This window comes from Scyliorhinus torazame, chromosome 15, assembly GCF_047496885.1.
Source record: "Scyliorhinus torazame isolate Kashiwa2021f chromosome 15, sScyTor2.1, whole genome shotgun sequence".
NCBI classification, from domain to species: domain Eukaryota; kingdom Metazoa; phylum Chordata; class Chondrichthyes; order Carcharhiniformes; family Scyliorhinidae; genus Scyliorhinus; species Scyliorhinus torazame.
This window is the reverse complement of record NC_092721.1, coordinates 118,016,551-118,035,169: the sequence shown is the minus strand read 5'-3', so window position 1 is coordinate 118,035,169 and position 18,619 is coordinate 118,016,551. Positions and strand designations below refer to the sequence as shown.

General features: G+C 44.3%; 1 protein-coding gene across 5 annotated transcripts in view; it reads right to left on the bottom strand.

Moving 5' to 3' along the window:
• Positions 1-18,619, bottom strand: part of LOC140391768 (mitogen-activated protein kinase kinase kinase kinase 4) — a 525,483-nt gene that overhangs the window by 103,733 nt on the left and 403,131 nt on the right. For all 5 annotated transcript variants that reach the window (XM_072476624.1, XM_072476619.1, XM_072476621.1 and 2 more), the window contains 2 exons: positions 11,149-11,310; positions 136-242 (listed from right to left, as the gene is read on the bottom strand). In XM_072476624.1, coding sequence (XP_072332725.1) covers positions 136-242; positions 11,149-11,310 — 269 coding nt within the window. The remainder of the gene's footprint in view (positions 1-135; positions 243-11,148; positions 11,311-18,619) is intronic.

The window sequence follows — 18,619 nt, the reverse complement described above, 5'->3', positions numbered from 1 at the left end:
GATTTTGCAAGTGTCTAATGAAGGGCAAGGTTGCGTTTTACAAATATTTGCTATCAATGGATAACTTTCTTCCTAAAGTTGTTATTGCTCATTAGGAAAAGCACATAATATCAAAAAAATAACCAAGATCCGAACCTTGTGACGCTTTTTGGACAACTCTGTCCACTTGGCTGACTACTGCCTTGCAATGGAGAGTCCCGACGAGACAGCACAGGGGATCGAGGTGTTGCTCTCACTGCAACCTTACAGAAACAAAAATCTCAATTTGTTATTCTTACTGAAAAACGCCTTCAATTAAAAACATAAATAACTATTGCCGTTAATATTTAAGAAAAGATTTCCAAATTACATTTGACAAAATGATAAAACACCCCTGAGGTGAATCAATGGCAGGAAGGACAGTATTGAGTAAGAGATGGTGGGGTGGGAGGATGGCGAAATTAGAAAAGGAAAAATATAGATCTTCAAGTGAACCTTGTCTAGCATACAACAGCAAATAAATGCAAACAGGATGCGAGAAAAATAATGTTCTGAGGTCTGTTACATTACTGAACCACAAAAACAATATGAAAATATAGAGATTAATTTCTTGTTAACCTGCTCTCGTTCTATTATTATTGATGCTAAAATTAAAATACTTTATATTTTTATACACTTAATTAAGCAGCTTATCTAGAATAACCAAGGTTAAACTTACCTGACAATCAAATCCATTGCAAAATAAGCATCACCATTGTTGCACACATATGACTTCTGTCTGCCCATATGGAATCAGTATTCAAAATCTTCTGTCCCCAATATCACAAAACTTCTTAACTAATGGGAACTAATTCTGCAGTATCTGCTGTTACGTACTGTATACACATCAGCAATGGAGCCAAAATATAATGACATTGTAGCCACCAGGGTTGGCCAACTCCCGACATAAAATGGAGAACAGCAAAGGCTGCAGGGAAATTCAGCCAACACAGGCAGAAACTAGCACGTGCAAGTTTACTGTGTATTAAACTCTGCAAAAGCCCAGACAGCACCGATACAAGCAGCCATCTGCATAATAATGTAGCAGCCATCTACATACTAATGAGCGATCCCCAGGTACAATCGAAACATTTGGGATATACAAAGCCAAGCCAGACTCCCCGGCGCCAGCAGGAGCCAACAGAAAAGAGGTTAACGGACACCTCAAGACCGCCCATCGATCAGGGAGCCGCTCCAGTATTGGAGAAATCGAACCAAGCGATTGGAACAAAGTCCAATCACTTGGAACCAGGTACAGGGTACGCCCCAAAAGGCGGGAAGTCCCTGGGGACTATAAAATTATGCTCCCCAAGTTCAAATCGTTCTTCTTGACCAGTTCACTCAGCAACGCGAACCAAACCTTGACAGTGACCGGTTCAGCTGCCGCCGATATCCAGTAAGTCTTAAGTCAACGCTCGCTACGAGATAGGCGCTTCTAGCTACCAATCCCTACCAACTTCGAATCCCGCAGACTCAGAACCCGAACGAAAGGCCATTTGTTCCCCTGACCTGGTGGGCCAGTCCGAAGCTAAGTATAGGCCTGTTAGTTGTAGAAGTAGCTTAGAAGTAGAATTTGTGCATGAGTAGCGATTACTGTGTATAATAAATGTGCTTTGATTTGAATCTTACTAATCGGTGAATTGAGTTTTTGATCATTACTTGAACTTGAACCTCGTGGCGGTATCATAAAGATACCTGGCGACTCGAGAGGAAAGGTTAATAAAACAGAGCCAATTGAACCAACCAAAAGTTAGCAACATATTACTGGCGACATCGAACTAGAAGTGGCTTAACCACTCCGGGAGAACCCAAAAATTTGAATTAGAGATCCAATTGGGAACAGAAGAACCACAAGTGTTCAAGCAGTTCTGATCAATCCTCATAATTCGGAAGTGTGTTAAATGCATGCGTAACTAACAGGGCTATAAGGTAATACGGATAGATCTTTTTGTTGCGACAAAACTGTCAGGAGTTTGTATTTCGGAAATTAGCGAAAGCCGTACCCGTAATTACAGCACCGCCTTATAGTCCCCCTGTTCCAAATTTTAAAAGAAGCATTCAGATAAGAAAGATGGCAATGCAGGCAATGCAACGCCTCATAAACCCAGAAGAATTTGCGGTCGCAGCGACCAGCAGCAGTAGAGTAGGACAATGTCCCATATGGGAAGAAGAAATCAGGAAGTACCTCAAAGGGAAAGGAAGGGCCCTATGGAGCGAATTCTGTAGCAACGAGGAAACAGGTCCCAGGAGTATAGGACATACTTGGGGGGAGAACCTGAGCGAGATTCACAAGAAGAGCTTAGGAAAAGCTCGCAAACCGATGGCAATCGTGTCCTGCTTGGCACAATTGCGAGGCACAGAGGAGGTCGTTAGGATGCTCCAGAAAGAGATAGAAGACATACATCGAATGAGCAAGGTCGATGTCAGTGAGGTAGAAAGAGAGAACGTAGAGTTGAGGAGGAAGTTGGCAGCAAAAGACGGAGAGGTGGATGATGCCAAGTGGGCACACCAGTCTTGTCTGGCGCACTTAAGCAGCTTCCCGTCCCAGTATGAAAAGGCCTATCAGGACACGCAACGTGCAGTCCTGGTACGAGAGGAAACCGAGAAGCAGGTAGAAGCATTGCAGAGGCAGTGTAGTGACCTGAAGGCAGCGTTAAGAGCATTCCATGCTGCCACCACGGAGCAAAGACAAAGCTGACCACGCAAAGTGCCGGAAGCAGATTGCAGAACTGCAATCTCTGCTTTCTGTTCAAAAAGGATTTCAGGAAACATTTGGAGCAAAATTAGATGAGGAAGACGGCCCTGATTGGGAAGAGTTAAATGAGACAGCGCAGAGATATGTTCAGGGAACATGTGCACAGGGAAAGCCCCAAAAGAGAAAAGCGTCCCAACCCCCAACCGAGCAGATAGTTCAGGCTCCAATGAACCCAGTAACCACCCACCGCACAACCACATCGGACGATACGGAATTTCTGTACACCACCCCTTAACAGTGACCCAATTACGGGACGTGTGCGAGAAAGTCACACCGTTCCTCCCCACCTCAGACCCCCACCACTTCTTTGCCAGAGAAAAGCAGCAGGCAACCATGTACGGCCTGGATAAGCGAGAGCATGTAAAGCTCACATTTTGAGTTTAGACCCTTTGGTCGTAGCAGCCCTTCCCGACCCACAGAAGGTAGGAGGAGGCACCCTTGCAGAAATGCATACCGCGGTCCTAGACGCGATCGGGTATAACCGGGGTAACCCCGTAGATGGCCTCAATAAATGCAGGCAAAAGAAAGCCGAGCACCCCACAGCGTTTGCTGGACGCCTGTGGATCCATTCAGCAGCAGTTTTGGGAGAGTTAGACCGCGCCCATTTGTCCCCAGACAACATGGCCAAATGGACCCGCACCCTTATCTCCCATGCCACAGAAACAGGACAAAAAGCTTGTGCGAATTATGATCCCTCAGAGGCTCATAACAAGAAATGGGTAGTAAAAAGATTGTCCCGCACCTGGGAGCAGTCTGTACAAAACAAACCCGCAGTTACAAATGTCGAAGAAAAGCAGGCAGAAGCAGACATACAAGCTGTTAAAACACACCAGAACCCCGCATGGGTAAATGAAAGCAAGAACAGCCCCCCACAAAAGTCACAGGAGTGTTACAACTGTGGACAGTTGGGACACTTTGCAAGAGAATGCAATGCCCCACGAAAGCCACAGAGAGCCCAGCAGGCAGGCACTCTGAATAAGAATAAGACAGAGCCCATACATAGTGTGAGCACCCGTTCAGATCAGACGGACCTGAAAGGAACGGACTGACGGTGTTCGGGCTCCCCCAGTTGGGTCTGCGACACCCTTTGGGATAGGTCCGGCCGACCGGTAGTTGCAGCAAAGATACGGAGACAGCCCATCGGGTTTCTCTGGGACACAGGAGGGTCCCGCACCACAATAAATTCCTCCACCAAGTTTCAAAAGGCCACGTGGCCCACTACAGCCACTATCACCCTCAGTGGCTTTACAGGCCACTCACAGCAGGGACACATCACAGTCCCTGTACCCATTCAAATCGGCAACCTCACCACCAAGCACCCCGTAGTTTTAGTTGACCTGCCCCACACAGCTGAACACATTTTGGGCACAGACTTTATGAATTCCCACAACCTATCCTTTGATCTAGTCAACCAATGTATCTGGAAAATGGCAAAGTCTGCAAGAGCCCCTGCAACGCTCACAATAGGAGAATACGCGAACAAAATTAGCGCAGTAAGCGAATTTTGGTTTAACCCAACGACAATTAGCACGGACAAGCAGGTTAGGGCAGTGTTACAAAAGAACAGGACAGCATTCGCGACCCACAAACACGACTGTGGCCGGATGACTGGTTCAGTACAAATCACAGGACCTGACCCTAGACCCCCAAAACAATATGGATTTCCCCCAAGAGGCAGAGGGAGAAATCGCAAAAGTAATCGACAGCTTATTAGAGCAGGACGTACTTAGATCAGTAGCCTCCACTAATAATGCCCCGATTTGGCCAGTGCGAAAGCCCGATGGATCATGGCGACTGACCATCGATTACCGGGAACTCAACAAAATCACCCCCGCAGCAGCCCCCACAATAGCAACAAGTCCCGAGACCATGCTCAAGCAGGGACTCAATTCCCGATACTTTGGCTATCAGTAATGGATTCTTGTCCATTCCATTGGCAAAGGTGTGCCAGTACAAATTTGCCTTCACCTTTAAAAATCAACAGTACATGTGGACATGCCTTCCACAAGGATTCCACAACTCCCCATCCATTTTCCACCGACAGCTGGCAAATGGTTTATCAAAAGTTTCACGCCCCGAATGTCTGGTCCAGTACGTAGACGACCTACTACTGCAGACAGACACCAAGGAAGAGCACATTGAGCTTTTGTCCGAACTCCTGGAACTCCTACAAACAATTGGATGTAAAGTTAACCCCAAAAAGGCCCAGATTTTGGAAAACAAGGTGATATAATATTTGGGTACAATTATCACGCACGGTAAACGCGAGATCGAGCACAAAAGGATTGACTCAATTGCTAAATTGCCCCTTCCCCAGAACGTTTCAGCCCTCCGGTCGTTTTTAAGACTGGTTGGCTACTGCCGAAACCACATTGACGGTTTCGCCAGCAAGGCAGCACCCCTCTCAGACCTCCTAAAGAAAGGAACCCCCTGGGAATGGCTTCCGCAGCATACGGATGCTGTGGACTCTTTGAAACAAGCACTCATAGCTGCCCCCGTACTACAAGTTCCAGACCCACTTTCCCCCTTTGCGATAGAGGTAGCAAGCACAGACCGCGCACCCTTTCGGCCGTGCTCCTTCAGGAATGGCATGAACAGTTAAGGCCCGTGGCTTACGCCTCCAGAGTTTAAAATGCTATGGAGCAGGGATTTTCAGCCTGTGAAAGGCACCTGCTCGCAGTGTTTTGGGCAGTACAGTATTTTTCGTACATAACCGGACTGAACCCCATCACAATTCTCACGGAACACACCCCCACCCAGCTTTTACTGGACGGACGACTCAAGGACAGTACAGTTAGTCAGATAAGAGCAGCCAGATGGACCCTTCTTTTGCAGGGACGGGACCTCACTGTTAAAAGGACAAAGACCCACACTTTTTTAGCCGACAACTTATAGTACCACAGAACCCCCCCATGAATGTGAAATTATCTCTCCACACCACAACACAGGCCCCTTTATTGCTAAAACACCCCCCAGAAAGATAGGTAGTTCAACCCGGAGCCACAAGCACACAGGCACGTGCGAACCCATTAGGATATATGTGGATGGATCTTCCACAATATTAGAAGGGAAGCGCATAACAGGATGCAGTATTTATGTCAAGGACGCCCTAGAAAAAATAGCAATAAAACTTCCAGGACACTTAGGCGCGCAGGCAGCAGAACTTGCGGCCATCGCATACATAGTGGAACACCCATGTTCCTTCCCCAGCCCAGCAGACATATATTCGGACAGCCTCTGTGTCTGCAACAGCCTTACTGAATTCCTACCCCTGTGGAAAGCAAGAGGATTTGGTTCCGCAGACGGAAAGCCCCCCCTTCAGCCCCATTGCTCCGTCACATTTTAGAGAGCACAGAACAGGACTTTTGGAATAGTCAAAAATCGTAGTCACCATCGTTCCCCCCCCGCCCCCCCCCCCCCCCCCCCCCCCGGAAATGTAAAAGCCGACGCACTGGCTAAAGCAGGTTCCAGGCACGGATATTTTTGGACACCCCCCGAAAGCACACCAGTGAATGCAGTTCAGGTCTCACAGACTAATATTGAGGATTTAGTGCAGGCCCAGAAGCAGGACAGCAATCTCAGGGAGATTTTGAAAGGAAACTATCCAGCCCCCTATGAGAGGGTTAAAAATGCTCTGACCACACTTGACGGTGTGGTGTTAAAAGACACCTTTTGTGTGGTTCCTGAACAGGACAGGAATCAACTGATTTGTTTATTCCATGACAGTCATGGACATCAGGGAATCGATCCCACTACAGCCCACCTCAGGCAGCTCTGTTGGTGGCAGAGTTTAAAGGACGATGTAAATCACTACATTGAGAATTGCCTTATCTGTGCCCAGAACAACCCGGACAGATACGCCAAAAAGGCTCAGCTCAGTCACACCCGACCCGTTAATGGCCCCTGGACTAACCTCCAAATTGATTTTATAGGACCATTGCCCCCTTGCAGGAATGGTTACAGATATGTACTCGTGGTGATAGATATGTTTACAAAATGGGTGGAAGCATTCCCATCCAGAACTAACACGGCAAAGACCACAGCCAAGATTTTAACCCACCACATCTTTACGAGATGGGGACTCCCCCGCAGCATTTAATCCGATCAAGGTTCCCATTTTACAGGACGTGTCATGAAGAACGTCCTCAAGATATTTGGCATTACCCAAAAATTCCACATTGCATACCACCCCCAGTCGAGTGGTATCGTGGACCGCATGAATCAGACCCTAAAATCCACCCTCAGAAAAATGGTCCAGCAAAATAACACCACTTGGGACTCAGTTCTCCCTTTTGCGCTGATGTTTCTGCGAAATACAGTTTCCACATCCACAGGTTACATCCCCCACACTCTCATGACTGGACGCCCCATGAAAGGCACAGAATTTTTATTAGGATTAGATTTGACCAGCCCCGAAGTGACGGCCCTCACACACGAGAACGCAGTCAAACAATTAGTGGCGAATGTAAAAACGGCTCAGCTAGCAGCCGCAGTGAAATTGGGCACAAGAAAGAAACAGAGCAAGACCTGTTTCAGTAAGACAATGCATGCGACTGAGTTCAGTGTAGGACAGCAAGTCATGCTCTCCGTATACAACCCCAGCACATTCCTGTCACCTAAGTATTCGGGTCTGTACTCCACTGCGGACAAAGTAAGCCCTTCAGTCTACAAAATAAAGTACCCTAATGGAAAGACTGCGTGTTTCCATATCAACCAGCTGAAGGCATATGGAACACAGTCTAACCACGCACACCACGTCATGCTCGACGCAGCAGACCGCGCCCCACCCACAGCCAATGTAACCCTACCCTCCCCCAAGACGTCCAGCCCAGCCATGGACTCAACCTCAATTCCACCCCCGAAATATACACTCCGCCCCAGAACGCCCACAGACTGCAGCAGCAGCGACAGCGACTTTGACTCGGACAAGAGACACAGCACGCCTCCCTACTATCCCCATGCAACAGGACCGACACCCAGCGAATCTGACCACGATTCGAGTGATCCCTTCATGATCACTTCCCTAAACAAACCCCACCACCGACCTACAATGACGACCACAATTCCGTCCCCACAGAACTAGACACCACCTTTTGGCACCGAGATAATTCGTACAGACTCGTCCGGAATGACGAGAGCGATCCCAGATCACACCGTGCAGCCCTATCAGCCCTGATACACTCGAGAGTTTGGCATCCGGGAGAAGATGACGACTTTGAGTCTGACTCCCAAAACGAGAACCCCTTTGCGACCCTGTTCGCAACCGATAACTGAGGTGTCCAGATGATGTTTTAAAAGGAACCGCTTGGGAGAAAACAATGTCCTTTCTGATGGAACCTGCAGCATGTTTGATGTTGTTTGTACTTGTACAATTAAATGTTGTATGTTCATACTGGAAATGTTTTTCCCCACAGCCCCACGCCTTTTCGGCCAAAACCTCTGAGAACTTGTCCGCAGAGACTTGTTAATGTCCCAGACACCAGTTCAGAGGACCCGTCTGTCGACAGATACACAGACCCCCATCCATAACTGCCCTTCTGGTTTGAAGGAAGAAACAATACGGCAGGCCCCACGATGACTACATTTCTTGCCCGTTCTTGTCGGTTGCTCAGGCAGTGGAGAAACGGCATTGGGATCTGCCCTGCCTGGGAATCCCCCTCTGGTCAGCTACGCTCGGGTAGGGCACACACGGCATTGGTTGCCGTCCTACCCGGGGACTCCATCCAAATCGTACCCGTCGCGGCCCATACGCACCTCATTTCGGCAAGTTTTGTTCAAAAGGTTGTGTTTGTTTTCAGGTAACCCTTAGATTGCCAACCTTATGCTATTTACATCCTCAAATATTTGGATGGTAAATTGCACAGCCTGCGAGACGGCTCACACTGGTTCAGTATTTGTAAGTGAGTCTTGACCTGAAATTCGGTTTTTGAAAAAACAAAATGAGGGAGTCACACAGTGACCAATTATAAAGGGAGTAATTGGCACGAAAGGACATGCAGGCTATCATACGAGATATTAAACCAAGATAGTAACAGACACTATGCTTGATCCCACAGAACTCGAGAAGCTCCAGGACCAGAGAAGAGAAGAGAAGGGAAAGAAGCGAAGAGAAGAACCATGAGGACTTCCTCCGCGTGGTTCATCGCCCTAATGGACATTTGGTTGCACGCGAACGCGAACCCCCTGACCTCAACCCCCCCCAGCTGTTAATGATTCACTTCCCCACAGTACCCAGAGCCCAGTCACAAGTGACACCACACCATCTTGGTGTGACACGTTTATAACCTGGTACTCCCTGTCCTACTTGATAGAATCCCTATTAGTATTGGCGATACTCTGCTGCATCGTGCAGACTATTCGTCTGAGAAAATGGAGAAGGAGAGCCTACCGCGCTCGCACCCCGGTATATAGGATAAGATCCCCTATTTACGGATATGACCAGACCCCCGCGATCTATAATAAAGAGCATTCATTTGCGATTTGTTGTAAATAAAGAAATGTTCATGAGCAATTGTACAATTCTGAGCTTGACTGCCAAGCCAGAAAAATGTGTATAATACTGCTATGATTTTGTTTGTATGATTGAGGAAGTTAGAGTGATGAAATGTTTAAGTGAGTGTAGTGTATTAAGGATAGTTAGAGGTTCCGATTTTCTTGTTTTGTAATGCATGTCCCTGTTTGACATAGCGCCCCTCAGAATTGTCAGGTAAAATTTTTTTTGCATTGTTATGGTCAGTGTAGAGGCCATAGAAGAGTGCTCGCCGGGTCAGGGAATGAAAAACAACGCAGTTATGTGATCCTTCACGCTTCGCGTTAGGATCACAAGGAGGGCATGTAGCCACCTGGGTTGACCAGCTCCCGACGTAAAATGGAGAACAGCAAAGGCTGCAGGGAAATTCAGCCAACACAGGCAGAAACTAGCACGTGCAAGTTTACTGTGTATTAAACTCTGCAAAAGCCCAGACAGCATCGATACAAGCAGCCATCTGCATAATAATGTAGCAGCCATCTACATACGAATGAGCGATCCCCAGGTACAATCGAAACATTTGGGATAAACAAAGCCAAGCCAGACTCCTCGGCGCCAGCAGGAGCCAACACAAAAGAGGTTAACAGACACCTCAAGACCGCCCATCGATCAGGGAACCGCTCCAGTATTGGAGAAATCGAACCAAGCGATTGGAACGAAGTACAATCACTTGGAACCGGGTACAGGGTCCGCCCCGAAAGGCGGGAAGCCCCTGGGGACTATAAAGTTAAGCCCCCAAGTTCAAATCGTTCTTCTTGACCGGGTCACTCAGCAACGCGAACTAACCCTTAACAGTGACCGGTGCAGCTGCCGCCGATATCCAGTAAGTCTTAAGTCAACGCTCGCTACGAGATAGGCGCTCCTTGCTACCAATCCGTACCAACTTCGAATCCCGCAGACTCAGAACCCGAATGAAAGGCCATTTGTTCCCCTGACCTGGTGGGCCAGTCCGAAGCTAAGTATAGGCCTGTTAGTTGTAGAAGTAGCTTAGAAGTAGAATTTGTGCATGAGTAGCGATTATGGTGTATAATAAATGTGCTTTGATTTGAATCTTACTAATCGGTGTATTGAGTTATTGATCATTACTTGAACTTGAACCTCGTGGCGGTATCATAAAGATACCTGGCGACTCGAGAGCAAAGGTTATAAAACAGAGCCAATTGAACCAACCAAAAGTTAGCAACAACATCCACATTGCTAAATTAATTTTAGAAATTTACAATGCTCACCCTAGAGACTAGAATGCTGCAATTGGAATTAACCAGCAACAACTTCATATTTATAATGAAATTCTGCCTCATAAGAGACACAAATAGTCAGATAGCAGGGATTTATTTAATCAGCCCTTAATATGGAGGGGAATTTGTAACTATTTTGCAATTAATATCTCTCGGCACCTAGCCAATCCTTACCCTTAGAGGCGCCATCTCACTTTCTGATCTACCCTAGACTCCTGCATATTTTGCCTTCACTTAGTGCGAAATAATCATATTTGCATAATTACAGGTGCTATGCTATAATAATACCACAGTCTACTTTTAAGCTTATCAGAAAATCCATTCAACATAAAATACTATCTGCTTTCCTAAAAGCAGAAGTGGCCCTAATGCTAAAGTGATTTTCAGATATTTGAAACAAAGTGCAAGATTATTTTCATTGGCTGTCCAATGAAAGGCTAATTTTAATCAATAAGTGATTTTATTCGAACAAATAAACTAAGACAAAAGATAGGGGAGCTCTATAAATAACTAAGTAGGATATGGAGGGAAGCACTTGAAAACAAACTGCTTGCCTCATGTAAACAATTATCCTCATACAGCAGTGTGCAGTGTTTTTGATTCTGTACCTGTGGCTCTGTAGGCCTGTGCAATGCAGCTGGATTGGATTCAGAACTTCCATTAGAAAACGATTCTGATCTAGAAGGCACTGGAGGCTCCAAGATTTTGCTATTCTGTTTTGATTGTGCTTGAGGTGAGCCCTGGTTACTCTTCCTGAATCTTTCATCAACCTGGATACAAGATTAAAATTTAGTTCACGCATTCCTGGAGAAAAATTGTTTCAATCAAATAGAAATGTCATGTTGAAGTTAATTAAGCATGTACGACTTCTCTGATGATGGCCCAACATTTATCAAATGTATTGCTCAGTCACGCAGATCTGGAAGGTTCCCAGTGTAATTTGGCCTTTTACGGTCTCTTATCTCAAATAAGCTGCGAGAGACAACAGGGAGTCTGCAAAGTGATATAAACCATTTAAGTGATTGGACAGGGAGGTAACAGATGGAGTATACGTGAGGAAATGTGAAATTATCCATTATAAGAATGGAAATGCAGATTGTTTGTTTTAAGAAAAGTGAGACACAAATAAATGTTGAGAGTGCACAAATCATTGCACAGATCAAATCACAGAGTTGACATACAAATACAGCAAACAATTAGGAAGACAAATGGCCTTTGTCATGAGGGGGTTTCAGTATGAGAGTACTGAAATCGTGTTGAAATTATATGGGGTTTTGATCAAGATCACACTGGAGAGTATACAGTTGTGGTCTCCTTACTCACCTCAATGGCAGTACAACAAAGGCCCTCTAGATTGATTCCTGGGATGAGATGATATCCTATGATTCGAAATTTAAAAAGGGCCATTTTTTCTGAAGTTTAGAAAAGTGACAGGTGATCTCATTGAAATGTATACACTTCTGAGAAAACTGGAAAGGGTAAAAACTGAAAATGTGTTTTCCCTGCTAGGAATCTAGGAGCCATAGTGCCAGAATAAGGGAGCAGTGATTTAGGAGTTGGATGAGGAGAAATTTCTCCACAGGAAATTGTGAATCAGTGGAATTTTCTATACAAAAGGTTGCAGGTTCAGTTGTTGAATATAATTAAGACAGAGATTGATATATTTTTGGCCACTCAGGGAATCAAGGGATACGGGGACAAAAGAGGAAAGTGAAGTTGGTGTAAAACCTCAGTCATAATATTATTTAACAGCACGAGGCTAAGGGAAAAATGGTCAACACCAATTTCTCAGGTTCTTAGTAACGCAAATGGTAGAAGAGCTGCAATTATTCTCACTGGATAGGGAGGTAAAAAAATCAAGCAGTAATCTCTGGTATAACAGAGAATCAGGATCATAATGCCAGTAACCTAACATTAGTGAAGCTACGGTTTCCTGCTTGTAAACATAAAAAAATAACAGGTTAAAGCAGCGCCACACCAACTGATAGAAGCAAAGCTCCATAGCTCCACCACGTTCCTTGAGGTTACAATGAACACAAGGATGTTTCATGAAAATCTCATCGTTATGGTGGTGTCCAGTATGTCGGTACAAGAGAAAAGGCTGAAGTGATTGCACATCTTCAGCCAAAAATATCAAGTGTGCAACCCCATTAGGCTTCCTCCTGAAATCCCCATCTTGGATGCCATGGTCCAGCCAATTAGAGTCAATCCATGTTATACTAAGAAGTGGCTAAGTGCACTAGGCTTGGCAAAAAGTTATGGGTCCTTGACAGCAATCTGGCTGTTGTATTGCAGACCTGAGCATGAAAGTAAGCCATTCAGCTTGCCAAGCCTCTTCAGTACTGCTATAGGAACACAGGAAATCGGAGCAGCAGAAGGACATTCAGATTCTTAAGCCTGCTCTGTTAGTCAATAAGATGATGGCTGATCAGATGTGGTCTTAACATCACTTTCCTGCCTGTCCCACATTTTCCATGACTCCCTTTGTCAATCAAAGGTCCATCAACTCAGCTTTGAATATATTCAATGACTGAGCCCCCATTGCTCGCTAGGAGAGAGAATTCCAAAGACTAATGACCCTCCGGGTGAAGGAAGTGTTCGATGAGTAAATTGGGTCTATATTCTCTGTGCTGTTAGAATAATGAGAGGCAATCTCAAAGAAACATACAAGATTTTGAAGGGACTTGATAGAAAGGGACGAGATGGTGTTTCTGGTCTGGGAATATAAAACATGGAGGAACAATCTCAGGATAAGGAGCAGATCAAGAAATATGGTAAGAAAATGGTGTTGAAACCCAAGACCAGCCAGGATCACACTGCATGGCAGAGCAGGATCGCGAGTTTGTCTAGTGTATTCCTGCTTCTGTTTCTTGCTTTCTTAAATGGGGGCCCCCTTATTTTGATTATTCGATCAAGGGAAACATGCTCTCAACATTTAATCTGTTAAGCCCCCTCAGAATCTTCTATGTTTCAAGAAGATCACCTCCCATTCTTCTAAGCACCAATGTATACAGGCCCAACCTTTTCCAGTAAGACGATGCTTTCATCCCAAGAGTCACCTTAGTGAATCTTTTCTGAACTCCCTCCAGTATGTCTCTCAAGTAAGGTGACCAAAGCTACATGCAATATTCCAGGTCTGTTCTTGCCACTGCCCTATACAGTTACAGCAAGACTTCTCTACTTTTATACTCCTTCCCCCTAAAAATAAAGACTAACATTCTGTTTGCTTTCTGAATGACTTACTGTACCTGCATACTGGGTTGTTGTGATTCAGGTACAAGGACACCCAAGTCTTTTTGAACCACGGCATTATGCAGTTTCTCTCCATTTAAATTATACTTTGCTTGTCTAATCTTCCTATCTTTATCCCTTTGACAACTTTTGGGTCCACTTCACAATGTGTTTGCCTTTGTATCTTTGGATCATCAGTAAATTTGGCTACAATACAGTCCTTACCTTCAGACAAGACATTAATATAGATCATTAATAATTAAGGCCCCAGCGCTGATCCCTGTGGCAGTCCATTAGTCACAGTTAGTCAAACTGAAAATGGCTCATTTATTCCGACTCTTTCCCGTTCGCTAGCCAGATCTCTATCCATTCTAATATATCACCCCAACATCAAATGCTCTTATATAGTAAATTTTTATGTGGCACCTTTTCAAATGCCTTTTCGGAAATCCAAATATTCTATACCTACCGGGTTGCCCTTTATCCACTCCTTTTGTTACATTCTCGAACAACTCTTTTTTAAAAATTCCCTTTTTCCCCTTTCATCAAACCATGTTGACCCTGCCAGACTCTTTGTTAATTCTCCTTGATTATATATTCAAATGTTTTTCCAATGACTCTCAGTAGGCTAACTGGCCCCTCGTTTCCTTCTTTCTAACTCCCTCTTTTTTTGAACAGAGGCGTTGCATTTTCCAATCCACTGGGACATTTCCAAAACCTGGGGAACTTTGGAAGATTACAACGAAGACATCCACCATCTCTGTAGCCACTTTTTTTAATAAAGACTCTAGGCTGCAGGCCATCAGGTCCAGGGCAAATGTCAGTCTCACGTGCCATGAGCATTACCTTACTTTTTCTCTAGTGATCATGATTGTTCTCAGTTCCTCCCTTCCTTCTGCCAATGAATTTCAACTAGTCTTGGGATGATTTCTGTCTCTTCTTTTATAAAGACGGATACAAAATATGTTTAAAATCTTCGCTGTTTCCTCATTTCCCATTATTAATTCACCAGTCTCACCATTTAAGGGACCATTATTCACTTTAGTAATCTTTCCTTTGTATGCACTTAGAACTTTTTACTGCCTGCTTTTATATTTCAAGCTAGTTTTCTCTAGTAGTTTGATTTCTTCCCCTTTTCATTTTGTTATCCATTGCTGGTTTCTAAAACAATCCCAATCTGTTGTACCACTAATGTTTGCAGTATTGAAAGCCCTTTCTTTCAATTTGATACTACCTTTAACTTCCTTAGTTAGTCACGGATGGTGTAAGCATTTGATAGTATTTTTTCCCTCAATGGAATATCTTTATTGAGAGTTACAAATTATCTTAAATGACTGCTGCTACGTCTCCACTTTTAACCTATTTTTCCAACCCACTTTGACCAACTCTGGCTCCATACCCGTTATTGCCTTTTAAGGCACCAGTTATGAACCCACACTTTTCAATCATGTTATGATCACGCATGCCTACACGGTCCTTTACAATGAGGCACTACATAATAGCCTGGCAGCTTCCAGAATGTATTTTTCTAAGAATCTGTCATGACTTCACTTTAATTAATATTTTAATATTCTTTAATATTCTTTATTGTCACAAATAGGTTTACATTAACACTGCAATGAAGTTACTGTGAAAAGCCCCTAGTCGCCAGATTCCGGCACCTGTTCGGATACACGGAGGGAGAATTCAGTATGTCCAAATTACGTAACAGCAAGTCTTTCGGGACTTGTGGGAGGAAACCGGAGCACCCAGAGGAAACCCACACAGACACGGCGAGAACGTGCAGAATCCGCACAGACCCAAGCCGGGGATCGAACCTGGGACCTTGCCTGTGATTTATGAACTCATCCTACAGTCTACCATTGCTAAAATTCAAGATTAAAATCACCCACAATTATTGCAGTACCTTTTTTGCATGTCCGCATTAATTCTTGATGTGCATGCTATCCTATAGTGTAGGTACTATTAGGGAGCCTATAAACAACTCATCCCCGTGACTTCTTTCATTTGCTATTTGTTATCTCCACCTAAACAAATTCTACATCTTGGATCTTCTGAACCAAGATAATTTCTCACTACTGTACTGTATTAACAGAACTACCTCATATCCTTATCCTTTCCTCTTGATCTAGCAAAATGTCTAAATATCGTTGAATATTCAGGTCCTACCTTAAGCAACATTGCAACCATGCCTCTGTAATGGTTATTATATCATACTCATTTATTTCTCTTTGTGCTATCAATCATCCATCTTGTTATCTGAATGTTCGCAGAATTCGTAAAGAACCTTTAACTCTGTCTTGTTTTTCACCACTTTTGGCTAACTCTGGCTTTATTTGCACAATCTGTTTGTACATTCAGTCCCTTCCTATCACACTCTGGTTATCATTACCTGTATCATTATCCTCCCTCCTTTTTTCCTGTACTGGTGCCAGTGCCTCATGAAGCAAAACCCATTTCTCCCACACATGTCTTTGAGCTATGCATTCCACTCTCTGATCTTATTTGCCCTGTGGTAATTTGCTCATGGCTCAGCTAGTAATCCAGAGATTATTACATTTGCATTTCTGAGTTTTAATTTAGTCCCTAGCTGGTCATATTCTTTTCGCTGATCCTCTTTCATAATAATCTTTATTAATGTCACAAGTATACTTACATCAACATTGCAATGAAGTTACTGTGAAAATCCCCTAGTCGCCACACTCGGACGCCTGTTCAGGTACACAGAGATGAAATTCAAAATGTCCAATTCACCTAACAAGCACGTCTTTCGGGACTTGTGGGAGGAGTTATGCCCGAGTGTGACGATTAGGGGATTTTCACAGTAACTTGTGTGGGAGAAAGGGTTTTGCTTCATGTGGCACTGGCACCAGTACAGGAAAAAAGGAGTTATGTGCCAGGGTTTAGAAAACTCCAAAGTATATCATGGAGTTCACCTGACCTACAATGTTTATTGAATTTAGCTCGGATGAGCACAATAGCCTGCATTTCAGGTGTTATTCAACAGTAGGCGCTTTTAATTTAAAAAAAAACTTTATTCTACAATTTTAGTTAACATTTGTATAACCACACACATACAAGAATTTTATCAACTACAAACGTAAATACCCCACACAGCTACAGTAATCCATTTCTAACCCTTAATGAATCCCCCTTAACTGTTCCAATTTAATAACACAATACAATTAAAAAACAGAACCCCCCTTTTCAAAGGTGTGGCCCAGCATATGGAATTCTTACTGGTACATAACTTGATATTGATACTCTTGTTTCTTTTCCAAACAGCAGGTTGCAATTCCTTCCAGAAAGTAGTTATCTCTTTTAAGTTATCAAGCAGTCTGGAAACAGCTTTTAAAATGAAGATAGAGAAACCTTTCTTTCAACCTGTGCAGTACAGACCATCCAAACTCAAAGCACAAGTAAAAGTCAAAAGCGAAAGTAAACTGAGAGCCACAGCCCAGCTCCACCCACACAATGACATCACTGAAGCCCTGTGATAAGACAAAAAACATTTCTTAAAGGGACACTCCCATGACAGAGGAAACCGGAGCACCCAGAGGAAACCCACGCAGACTCGGAGAGAACATGCAGGCTCCGCACAGACAAGCGGGAATCAAACCTTGGACATTGCCGCTGTGATGCAACAGAACTCACCACTGGGCTACCAAGCTGCCCATATTCCTACCTATGTCATACTGGATGCTCTCTCCCCCCCCCCCCCCCCACTCCAAATCCCTCTCCAGCTCCGAGCTATTGTCCTGGCATCGGGTAGACAACACACCCTTTGGGAATTGCTTTCAGCAGCAGAGAATTATATCAATCTCCCTACTTATACTGCCCCCGACTACAACTACAGTGGAAAAGTTTAATAATTAGTTTGTAATTTGATTACGGTAATGGTCAAGTTATCAAAATATATTAATTAACACAACATGATATTTTGCTGAATTGTAGTCAATACGGGACACTTGTAAGTCACATGACTAGGCCCCTGTTAATATTGCGTTTAGTAAAACAACTAAGATTCTATAGAATTAATCAGAACTAGCTCAGCCTTTTTAACTTGTACTAATGTAAATATGTAATCATCTTTGGTTTTGCAAATTTAGAGTTAGGTTTTGTAATCTGTTTTCACAGCTATATAGTTTTTTTGACTTTGATTCTTTATGAACCTGTAATGTATATCTTGTATTTATATCTTTCCATCTCAAGTTTAACACAGCAGTCATCTCTAGGCACTATTTTATAAGTATTTATCAAAACTTTATGTAACCTCTGCAACTTTGTAATTTCTGTAAGGCTATGCACCACTCTGTACACCTTTACTAAATTTTAGTGAACTTGTACAAAGCACAGGCCGATAAGAGTTCTGCAAGACTTTTAGACATCGATTAAACATTTGGGCCGCGATCCGATGACCATGCAGTGCCAGAAAAACAGTTCACAACGGTGCAGGCGGCCGATAAAAGCCGGGGGACCTCACTCCCAGGATCAACCAGAAGCCTAACTGGAAGAACCACAAATACTCCGGCTGCTACAGCAGGTCAGAGGCAGGGAATTCTGCGGTAATTAATTCACCTGACTCACCAGAACATATCCACTATTTATAAGGCACAAGTCAGGAGAGTGAGGAAATACTCCCCACTTGCCTGGATGACAATTAGGGGCTCTACCAGGCTATCGGAGGCCCCCGGGGGGGGGGGGGGGGGGGGGGGGGGGGGGGGTGTTGGTATTTGGGAAGGGTGGCACCCTGGCACTGTTGATACCACCTGGGCACCTTAACACTGGTATCTGTAGCAGTGCCACTTGGGCACCCTGGCAGTGCCATTTGGGAACTCTGGCAGTGCC